The sequence below is a fragment of the Bactrocera oleae genome, chromosome 2 (genome assembly GCF_042242935.1).
Source record: "Bactrocera oleae isolate idBacOlea1 chromosome 2, idBacOlea1, whole genome shotgun sequence".
Lineage (NCBI taxonomy): Eukaryota > Metazoa > Arthropoda > Insecta > Diptera > Tephritidae > Bactrocera > Bactrocera oleae.
In genome coordinates, this window is record NC_091536.1 from 92951844 (window position 1) to 92964046 (window position 12203).

Here is a 12203-nt window from a genome sequence, read left to right on the forward strand (position 1 = left end):
TCTTGGGGAGGAAAGAACAAATGCAAAATTTCAGATCGATATCTCGAAAACTAATTGACTCGAAAACTAATTGACGTATATATATAGATGGAAGGACATCGCTAAAACGACTTTACATACCCTGTTATAATGATATTTTTAAGACCCTAAAGTGTCTTTGAACCAAGAAATTACTAAATTTGGATATGCTAGACTGGTCTAACATCTGAAGTAGAAATTTATGATTTTTTGTTAGCGCATTTTGTTCCTTTGGTTAACTTATAAACCTTATCAACTATAATTAAAATCGATCCCTAACTTAATTCACTCTGCAAATAATAAATAGTCCAATTTCTTCTCAGATTACAAAGACTGAGAGACAAGGAGAGAGTGATAATCGATTTCTACTACAATATATACAATATATTTACGCGGTTTTGATTTAACACTTCATATACTTATATGTATAGATTTATCTATTTTCAACTAGTATGAAACTGATATAAGTATCTCTAATGGACGACGGTATGTGAGGCTGGCTAATATATCGCTGATCGAAATCTGACAGGCGAAATTTCGTAAAACAACAGCAAGTAAAAACACCAATTGTTTGTATGAGAAAAATACAGTTGATTGTTAAGTTGTAACTTTGGTTCAACTAGTTGTAAAGTAGTTTACGGGTTGTACGACAAGGTTTATACTTCAGCTTACAATAAATGATAAACGAAGCAGAAAAACAAAAACAATGCATTATACAAACATTTCTTCGGCATTTTATTTTATCTACTCTTCAAGTGCGTTGAAAGAGCTGACTCATATATTTTAACAGTTAGCAGTAAAAATAATGAATGAACATCGGAAGGTACATATAATATATAATGCCATACTGAGCTATACATATACATATACATATATTTATATACATATACATATGTATATATATATATATATATATATATACCGTATATATCTGTATAAAAGAGGGAAAACGTGCAGAATGCGATATACATATGTTTATTTAAGACAATTCCAATAAGTGAATTTGTTGAATTTTTAGCCTTCATTCGTAAATATACTTACATATGTAATCTAAAAAATTTTTTCACACACACATCAATTATAGGTATATGTATAAGTATATATGTAAGTAGTTAGCAGAGTCGAGCCCCTCTGTTTGATATTCACAGGTTTCGTGTTACCTGCTTATAAAAAGCGGAGAGCGAGAGATTATGTACTTTTGAAATTGAATAAGGTTATTGTTATCTAGTATACCCTCTAAGAAAGATTTTATGATTTATTATTTAAATTATAGATAGATTGAAGCTCAAAAATGAAACATAACAGTTAATGTTTTGAAAAAATTATTATTGTATTTTTTAAAAAAATGATTTTAGAGCGCTAAAATAAATGAAAAAAAAACCTGACCCTGAACAGACTTCTAATGGTATATTGGAAAATAATGTTTGCAATATATGTTCCAATTGTTTTTTTCAAGTAAACTTAGTAAAAAATTGTACTCTATTCCATTTAAACTTGGCGCCAATGTTCTACCAGTCCGTCTTCTTGAACAAATATGAGCGCAAAGTTCAGTATTTTAAACCTTCGGACTATGATGTGGTATATTCAAGCTGCGTTCAATTAAATGATTAGTTTTTCAAAATGTAGAGTATGATTTTAGAAGCCAAATAAAATGGAAACAAATTAAAATTAACACTCCACTTCTGTTACCTATTAAATGTGTCTCTCCATTAAGATAAAAACCGGTAGCGGTTGAATTGACAGACTCAAAGAGGCTTGATTGCGACAAAATACAAATATTGAGTACATATTACATATGTATATGAATGTATGGTTTATGTACATATATATGTATATTTGGCCTCTTTTTAGAAGAAATATTAAAATTCTATATCGCAAATTAACTGGTTTTCTTGCGGAATATCAAAATAAAACCAGTTGGTGACTAATAATTTCATTAAACAATATTCAGGCATACACATACGTACGCTTTGATTGCAATCAGCAAAGACGTAAAGGATGCGAAGAAAAAAATTTACATTGAACAAAAAAAAAAAAAATTGTGTTTATATACATGTACGTATGTACATATGTATGTAGGTATCTACATATATAAAATTGCAAAAAAAAAAACTACAAGTTAAAAAAGTAACTTGAACTTGAGCTTGATATGTCAGATTAGATGACAGCTATTTTTCCGATTCACCACAGAATGCCTGAACAAAAAAAATTCGATCCGAGGCGCGGCCATGCCAAATTTCCTGAAGGTACTTTGCCAAATAAAAGTTTTCAAAATCAGAACTCGACTTGCATCGTTCAGTGATTTCTGATCGATATCTCCAAAACTAAGGGACTAGCTCGAACGAATATACAAGTATAGCTAAATCGACTCAGCTCATCACGCTGATCATTTATATACACACTTTAAAGGGTCTCCGACTTTTCCATCTGGGTGTTACAATTTTCGTGGCATACATAATAGACTCTGTTCAGGGTATAAAAATATATATGCATAAGGTAATTTTTGATATTTGAACAGCTTTCGAAAAATTGAAAAAAAAAAATGTTATTCAAAAAATTGCGAATTTTTGTGAGCAAATAAGTGATTATATAACCAAAACATAACTCTCATTTAAAGTATACGAGGTTTGAAATAAATTTATTCGGTATTAAAAAGAGGTTTATTTATACTTAGATCATAATTATACAATCATATAATTTCCTGCAGTGTACATTGGTCGAAACTCCCCCTTTGTTTATACATATACATGTATATTACATAAGAGACCACAATACGAGGTGCGAAACGAATTTAAATCAGCTTGAGAAGCATAATTCTCGCCCTGTGTTCTCTATTATCAAGGCTTATGCACGGAATTTCTTTAGGCGTGAGTAATCTTTCTTTTCTGCAACCCCTAAAACATACATTTGAAATAATTATTGTAAGTAAAAGTACAGCCGTTTTCATGTGGATAGAGAATAAAAAACTGCACAGCTGTTTGCCGGCTCAAACTAATTGCGATTATTCAACTACTCATACCACAGTACAGCTGTGCGAACACTGACAAACGAAGGTAATCAATTAAAACCGGTAGTGGAAGACAAATTTTTCAAAAGAAACCAGTCCTTTACTGATTGCAATTCGAGTGGTTAGAATTGGACTAGTCAAAATAATGAAAATCTGCAAAAAAAAATATCCGTAAAGCAAAAAACACCGACTTGATTATTTAATGAGTTTAAGAAGGTTAATTAAAAAATTAAAAAAAAAAACATCCATTGTAGAAAATATCTTGAAAATTACTATGGAAATTTTCGTTCGTACTCGTACAACTACAACCAACTTCGCTCGATATTCTTAGTCCTATCACAATGCTTTTCGACTTTATTATACCCTGACCATGGTATATTAAGTTTGCCATGAATTTTGTAGTCCCCAGAAGGAAAGAAAAAGAGGTCGGAGGCCCTATAAGTATATATGATTTAGCCATGTTCGTCTGTCTGTATACGCGAACTACGTCCTCAGTGTTTGGGATATCGATCTGAAATTTTGCGTACGTCCTGTCCTTCCCAAAAGCTGCTCATTTGTCACAACCGCCGTAATCAGCGTACAACTGAACGGTCAAAATCAAGTTGAATTGAACAATTTTTAGTTTACAAGATATTTTCACGAAATTTGGGCCAAAATAGTTTTAAAGCAACACTACAATTTTCGAATAAATTTTTCAGATCAGATCACTAAAGCGTATATATATATATATCATACAAGCAGAACAATTAAAATCAAGTCCTTTTAAGGAAGACTATTTATTCGACGAGATATCTTTACGAATATTGCCCAAGGCAACCCTACAATCTCTGAATAAATTTTTTATATCGGATCACTAATGCTGTCATACAAACTGAACGATCAGGTTATCTAAATTGCTGTCAGTATTGTTAAACCAGAGAACGTAAAAATAAACGTCCATTTACGTTCTCTGGTTAAACATCTTCAGCAAAATTTTAATACTCTGTAGTGTTCTTTTTGCACTCGCTTACAAGATACCTGGAAATACATATAAATATACATCAAACATTCGGCCAGTGCTTGTGTGAATCGGTCGTTACGAAACTGCATTCCAATGTTATATGACAGAAAAAACTATTTACAGGGATGTAATGACGAACTAATATTGGTAACAAACGGGTGACGCTTATATAATGTATTGTAAAGAAGCGTCTACAGTGGTGATATGGTAGATCCAAATACCTCTTCTCACTGTTACCCGATTATACGTCCTGTACATATATGTATGTGATTGATTTCTTTTTTGCTCTCTTATAGACTCACCGCATTGTTGATTTATGTATAATGAACATACATATATATGTATAATATATATGATTTAATAAAAAAATTTTGCCGCGGCGAAAACTAATCAGTCGAGTTTGAGCGTTTGAAGCGTTTAAGTCGCTTAATGTGTTGCTTTCGGTAGAAATCGTACCTAGCTTGTGCTTTATATTCGATTTGGACTAAATATTGCAGAAATTTATATTCTGCTCAAAGTTACTGTTGGCCGAATAAGCTTACAAATTGTGATTTTCATTAAAAATAATATTAATTGTGTAAAGAAATTAAAAGAAAGTGTGAAATATCGAATAAAGATGCCACCAACGGGTCTTATAGCTGTAAATAGCGAGGATTGCGAGCGCTGCAATGAAGACTACGAGGAGGAGTATGAGTTTCACGCTAGTGTTTGTGTTTGGACCAGGTAGTAATAATGTATTTCGTAGACGCATGCACTTTTTAATTAATTTATAGTGAATAAAAATTGCAAATCGTTGTCTGCCCTCAAGTCGTGAAATTTATGCCAGATTCTCGACAAATAGTTTAAAACAGCATAAAATAATTAAAACATGTATGTACAATACATAACAATTTGGAAAAGGCATCGGCCTCAATTCTATGAAAATTTGTAATTTGTAAAACCTCGAAGTGTTTTGTTTTACATTTTTAGACAATTCTAAATTGAACTTTAAAGTAAAAAATTCTTAATTGGAGTGAAAGAATTTTTTAAGCCTCTATGGTCCAATGCTTTATGATATAAAAATTAATTATGATATTTCCCTATATCAGGGTTGCAAATAATGCAATTTTAATCCCAATAATAAAAAATTGTTTTAGAATTTAAATTGTTTTTCCTTTGCGTACGTCATTCAATCCAAAAAAAAATTTAAATTCAATTTTTAATCGCAATATCGAGATAAAAAAATAAAAATAAGAAGTTTTAAAATCCTGAGTTTTAGGATATTAATAATTTCAGAGTTTTGATTATAGTCAACTCTAAACTGAGTACATACATACGTAAATAGTTATCTGACAGTTAAAAAAACTTGTCAACGAAATGTCTGTCAAAATTTTACGGCTACATTTTGTGAGTTGAAGTCGGTATTTATTTTTTCATAATTTACAAATATGTGATATTTTGGAGTTATAATGTAACCCCAGAAAAGAAAGGATTCATAAAATGTTGCCTTCGTACACTAGGATTTGAATATTTAAACTTTTTTTTTATGGAAATGAAAATATAGCTGTCAAACTACTAAAATTACTGTTTAGTGCAAGTTATAGTTATACGGATAATTATTCAGGAATAATTCCGATAATTATGCACATAGCACACACAAGCAATATTTGATCTGCATTGGCAATATTGCCGCTGATAAGTTTATCGAGATATCAACTCTTGTCTGGGAAGACAGCAAATTAAAGTTGCTTGTTTTAGAAAACAAGTGGTTTTTGTTGCAATATTAGGAATATTTGCCAATCAGTTACAAGAATTCCCCTCTTTTTGTTTTTTCAGTAGATTATTTGTTTTGAGAAAAGTAATTTAGAAGCATCTTATTACTTGAAATTTGTAGAATTGATGCTGTTAGCACATTATTAAAGTATTGTCAGTCAAATCAAGGCAACAATTCCCTCATCATTTACGAGTACACATGTCAACACTGTTTAAATAAGATGCAGTTGGAAAAACTGATTATTTTATAAATGAAGAACTCAAATAAACAATCGAATTTCATCAGATAACTGTAACTCAAAACTATAGCGGTCTTTTTAATTTTTCCTCTTATATTTTTTTTAATTTTTTAATGTTTTACAGCATTAATTAAATTTATCTCTTCCATGTTTTATATTTTTAGGCGAAAATCAAAATCGATCGATTTTTCTGCTTATGATTAGTAATAAATTAAATTTACTAATCACTTGACTTAAATCTAGCCTCCATTTGCAAATGGGGTATCTAAACCGATTACCATTTTCATAAGTTTTTAATTGTCATAAAACACAAATCTTTTAAGCGCATTAAAAAACACACGCTTACCGTTATCGAAGATGCGACCTGTTTAATGGCCCTCGTCATCATTCCCCAATTGTTTATCTCATTGCCATTAAATGAAAATATTTTTTTAATCTTTCTTATCTTTTAACCCAACATATTAGTCTTTTAGCATACTTATGTATGTCAGAAAGTAATCGCTGAAGTGGGTGTCTCACCCTAATTAACTGATAAGTAATTGAAAGGCCAAGGGCAATGAATCAAATTATTAGTAACAGTAAAGAGTGCAACTAGTTTTTAAAAGCGTGATTAATAAATATGATTTGATATCTAAAAATACCTACAGTATTACTGTAAATACTAACAAGTGCAGTTTTTTGATACGGTATTCAAGTTCAAGTACTAATTTCTCGTATATGAAATGTATCAAAATTTTATTGGAAAAAATTTTCTTTCGATTTTTTTACGACCACCCTAATGTACATATACGTAGTTTATGGACATATTTGGTAGTAGATTGTGACATTACCGTTTGCACTTTCGTTTTTATCAATTTGGAAAAATTCATGCTTTTACATGACTCTAGTTGCTGCTTTGGGAAATTCTCATTGACATTGCTGATGTTTGCCGATTATTAAATGAGTTTGAATGTGAATGAGCGTTGTTAAATACTACACATTATCAATGAATAATTTACGAAATAAAATGAAACTGTTGCTCAAGCAATAAATATTTGTTTACTGAGTTTATATTTATTTATATACATACGTATATATAAGTATACATATATAGTATGTCTTATCAGCTGTTTTATGTTTGAGTTCACGTTTTATATTGTAAAAATATGGTCGTAGTTTCGTTTTGGTTGAACAACTGTTTAATAATAGTTTTATAATAAGTTTTGTTAGTAGAACTATACAAATAAACATATGTATAAATATTGTGAAATGTAAAATCTTAATTTTTATAAGTACCCGTAAATAAATATTAAATGAGAATTGAATAACAACTACGTAGTAAAGTAAAGCTTCCTGTAATACTCATTTGCTTTAAAAATTATAAAAATAAATATAAATAGAATTGTACAGGTAAATTATAATAATATTGAAATAACCATTTAATATTTGCACACATTTTTGAATATTACTTGTCATTGTTTTCCAAAATTCTCCCAGATAGGTCATGTTCAAAAACCTATTCACCGAAAGTATGAATGTTGTATTTATTCTTTAAATACATACACTGCAACCTTGGCATATTGAAGTCTGTATTTTTTTTTGAAACCCGAATATTAAAAATTCGATTTAAACGGTCAACGATTTAAAAGTCTTTTAAGGGGCTCACCTGACGTGAAATTTGGAAATTTTTTTTTTGTTTTTGCATATTTCGAATATTTTAAATATTTTTTGGCCGATATGTTCAATTAGCCATATCATTTAGTCTTTAAATCGTTTTGGCAGGCCAAAAACGACTAAACTTTTAAGTGAAATTAATAAATCCTTTTCAAAACGTCGTCAATTGTGTTTAATAAATTCCACCGTAGGTCATTGTACAGTCAATGTCTTCTAGAGAGAATTTTTAGGTTTCATTCACAGAGAAGGCCGGAATCACTGCAGTAATGGAGGACCTCTATCCTTTAGCGCCCTCGAAGATCGCGAGTAACTCGAAAAATATTTTTGTTTTTTTGTTTACTGTGTATTTTTAAAATATGCATAGATATAACTTTAAAATAATAAAAAAGTTTGGCGAATGATAAAACTTTAAACTGTATTCATTGCTTTATTTGTCTGTTAAGGTTAGACGCGTTATTATAAGCTTGGCGATCTGCCCGGACAATTTTTACAATTGGAGTTTCCAAACCCGCGAAATTTTAAAATTCCAGCTATTTTTTTAACATAACTTGTATGACCAAAAAGGCAGATATGACAAGCTGTGAGAGGGTTAATATATACTTAAGCTGCATAAAAAAGACCTATGCCATCTAATATCCGATTAATCAGCACTTTATTAGAAACGTGTACACCTAATTCTGCTTTTACACGGTAGATTGGTTCCAGAAAAACCGTGTATAAAAAGACATTGATCGTTCCTATAAATTTGTGCTCGGTCCGGTAAACTATCTTGTATCCACAAAAAGGGAATTCCTTTAAATTTGTATGATGAACAAATTTCGCAAAAATTAAATCTGACATATACAATTTAAGCCCAAAAAATTTTGAATCGTGTTAAATGGAATAACATCGTGTAAAAAATTAAAATTGTTTTATTTTCAAACCGTGTAAAGAAAGAAGGTGTACAACAGAATTAGGTGTAATTAATTTTTGTTTATTGCGCTATTTATTTTATGCCTGAACCTTTTCCTAGACAATGTATAAACCTATATACCTATATATTTTTAATAATATATATAATATTTTATATTGTTAAGTGTTCTTAATTGTGCTAGATCCCAAGTATTTCTAAACATTTTAATATGAAAGCGTGTTACCTACTAAATTGTTTCAAAATTTTATTAACAGTTTCTTATTTTTTTATTCGCTTAGATATTCCGATGGCACCGTCAAGCTGCGTAATTCGAACATCGAACTGATGGATCAAGATATTCTCTACCATCTCGCTTTGGGGAGCGAAAGTCATGATTTACACGAAATGTTCGGTGATGTTAAAGTAAGTGGATTTATATTTAAAATATTTATAAGAAATAATAACTCTCTTATTAAAAAAAAAAAATTATTTTTTATTTTAAACTTTTTTTTTTTGGTAATTTGCGAGTATAACCGTCTTGGCTTCGCCACCCGCTATGAGTGAGCTCTTCAAAAAATGTACATATAGAATGTTTTCAAGTTAAATTATATACAAGAGTCTCAATGTTTACCTCATTAAAATAATAATCTGTATTTATTAGATCATATTAGACTATTTTATTTTGCTAATTTTTTATTCGATTCGCCACTCTCGTAGTAAAATGTATGAAGTAAATGAACCCAAATCGCTTGCTCTCTTGTCACAAAAACAAAGTTGTCGAGTTGAATTGGTGCAGGAAAGTATGAGGATTCCTGATTAAAGTGGTATAGTCGCTATCTTCAATGCTACCAAGTTTTGTTTTGCATACTTTAGATCAGTTTTACTATTGTGAATGGTTCAAATGACAAATGAAATTACAAATATCTGTATTTTGTATAAGACCTAAAATCAATTTTAGTAGTTAATACAGAACAAAAATAAGGAGTTATAGCAACACTTTTTAACGCCAAAGAAAACTAGTTTTTCCACCAAGAAAGAATCATAACACTATTGCGCATGCGTAGGGCGACATATTAGCTCAAGGTTGCAACACAATTGCTGCCCCTATGTTTGGGCATCTAGTATAGTTTATTCGATTCGCTTGGTGAAACAAAAACCGCTTATGTTAATTTAGAGAAGTTTAAAATACAGTTCACGACCACGCCGTTTCTCATACGAGTATAACGGTCAATATTTGAGTTATTTTAATCAATTAACACTTAATCTCTCTGAAGAAAATTGGAGTTGCATGATTAACGTTATTATACCCTGACCAAGGTATATTAATTTACATAATTATAGTAATTACAATAATTGTAGTACGCGTTGTTTGTAACACCCACAAGGAAACTTCGAAGACCCTATAAAGTGCCTATATACGAGTATATACATATAGGTATATAATATAAATGATCACTATTACGAGCTGATTCGATTTAGCCATGTCCACCTGTCTGTCCGTCTGTATATACACGAGCTAGTCCCTCAGTTTTTAAGATATCGATCTGAAATTTTACAAACCTTATTTTCTCCTAAAGAAGCTGCTCATTTGTCGGAATCTTCGATATTAAAACACTGCCAAACAAACATACAGATCAAAATCAAGTCCTTGTATGGAAAACTTTTTTTTTTTGATAAGATATCTTCACGAAATTTGGCACAGATTATTGTCCAAAGCAACGCTTAAGTCCCGGAACGTATTGTTAAGATGCGACTACTATTGTATATGGCAGCAATACAAGCTGTTCAATCAAAATCAAAGTGAAGATGTTTTTATACTTCTTTAAGTTATAAGCAGTTCACTTGTGTAGGGTATTACAGTTTCACTGCAACCGAAGCTAACGTTTTTTCTTATTTACTAAAAATGCATTCAATTTACAACAGTATTTTTACTTTATGAATAAATTAAAAGACAAGTAATACATTTTCCTAGAAGCTTGTTATGCAGGTCGTGGATTTTGAACCTCTATAATTAACACTGAAACTATATCACAATGTTTTTTTATAAATATACTACACTATAAATTTATTATTAATATGTAAGTATAATTATAGTAAACATATGTGTAAATGTTTAATAATATTAAATAAACTTGAAAATACCACTTTGAATTATAATACTGGGCCTTGGAGGTGTCATTAAAATTCTGTAAATTTGAAATTAAATTAAGCATTCGTTTCTGAGATAATTAATTCGCCTGTTATTAAACTAAAACGTAATTGGTGTGATAAGCTTTCATTTAAATTAAATCCTTACATCAAATTTAAATATGCACTGATAAGCACTTACATACACACATACAGCACTTACATAAATACATATGTACATCTGGGCGTACAATTGAAAATTATCAATCAATAACTGTATCATAATTAATTCACTAATTCAAATGATTGTCGCTGATATGTGTATATATATTTTGGAATTAAAGACGAAAGATGAACAAATATGGCACACGAAAAGAAATATACACACGTATATACAATAAGTGATATTTTTATGTTATATAAACACATGTGTGACATTGTTTCAAAATATTCGCAAAGTCAAGCTCTTAAATGTACAAAAATTTCACTAAAAAACATCGATTTTTTTTGAAGAGCAAAAAATTTAGCAAAAACAATATCATTAGCAGTCGTATAGATTTTGATTAAATTCATATCACTTCGCCGTACTGCCTTACTTTCAACTTGACCACTTTCACATTGGCTCAAATATGCATAATTTGTGTTCGGCAATTTCGGGCAAGAACAAGTTTAAAATTGCATAAGTGTATACAAATTGTTTGCTAAGTACAATTTTAAAGTTTGAATGTGTATATCAACAACTCAGTATTTAAACTAATCAAAGCAAATAACTGATGTGAGTAATCGGTTGGAAATTGTGCAATCAAAAGAGCGATAATTGGCACCTAAAGGTATGCTTCGATTTTTAATAAATTTCATACACAAGCATGCATTCCAGCGACAATACAGTTCACACTCTATAAAATGAACGTAATGATTATTGGATAAAAATTATGAAAATATCCATGAAAAATACTATTTATTTATCTTCTTTATGAACAACTTTATACTATCATGCAATCAATTAGTTTTGTCAGTAAATTGACGTCAGTTAGGCAATTTCCGACTGGCTGTGACCATTGGGAAGTGTTGTTAGATTATTGGTCTTAACTGGATGTTTTCGTGTGCAATAGATTGGGGTTTGATTTCCAGACAGTCATTCACAGGATGTGAATTAATGAAGCTTTTCTCTGATATCCAGAGGGTGTTTGAATATGATAGCTTTCGAAGAGTGCTTTATATAAAGTCGGTTATCGTCTGTGTGTTTTAGGAAGTTCATTTCGATGCTCATGAAAACCAATTTCCAAATCAGGGAGTTAACTACACAGTTAATATAAAGTTTACTATCAGCCGATTGCCTTCTAATCAATAACAATTCATTTACGCTCTCGTCAAGACCAGCTAGATTCCTTATAGCTCTTTTATTTTGACCGTATTTAGAGTACAGGTATAGGTACAAACTGTCAAAAGTTTGCGTTAGTAATGGAAATTTTATACTCCTTCGTCAATTCATCAAGATGTTGAAAAGGGTTAGCG

The 12203-nt window shown here is 30.3% G+C and overlaps 1 protein-coding gene across 4 annotated transcripts in view; it reads left to right on the forward strand.

The window, feature by feature from the left end:
* LOC106617789 (uridine phosphorylase 1) overlaps positions 1-12203 on the forward strand; it is a 37603-nt gene that overhangs the window by 23431 nt on the left and 1969 nt on the right. For 2 of the 4 annotated variants that reach the window (XM_070106005.1, XM_036356936.2), the window contains one exon: positions 8861-8984. In XM_070106005.1, the coding sequence (XP_069962106.1) occupies positions 8861-8984 (124 nt within the window). Of the gene's footprint in view, positions 1-4407; positions 4749-8860; positions 8985-12203 lie in introns of those variants that run through there. The other 2 variants (XM_014235195.3, XM_014235194.3) reach the window with 2 other exon arrangements.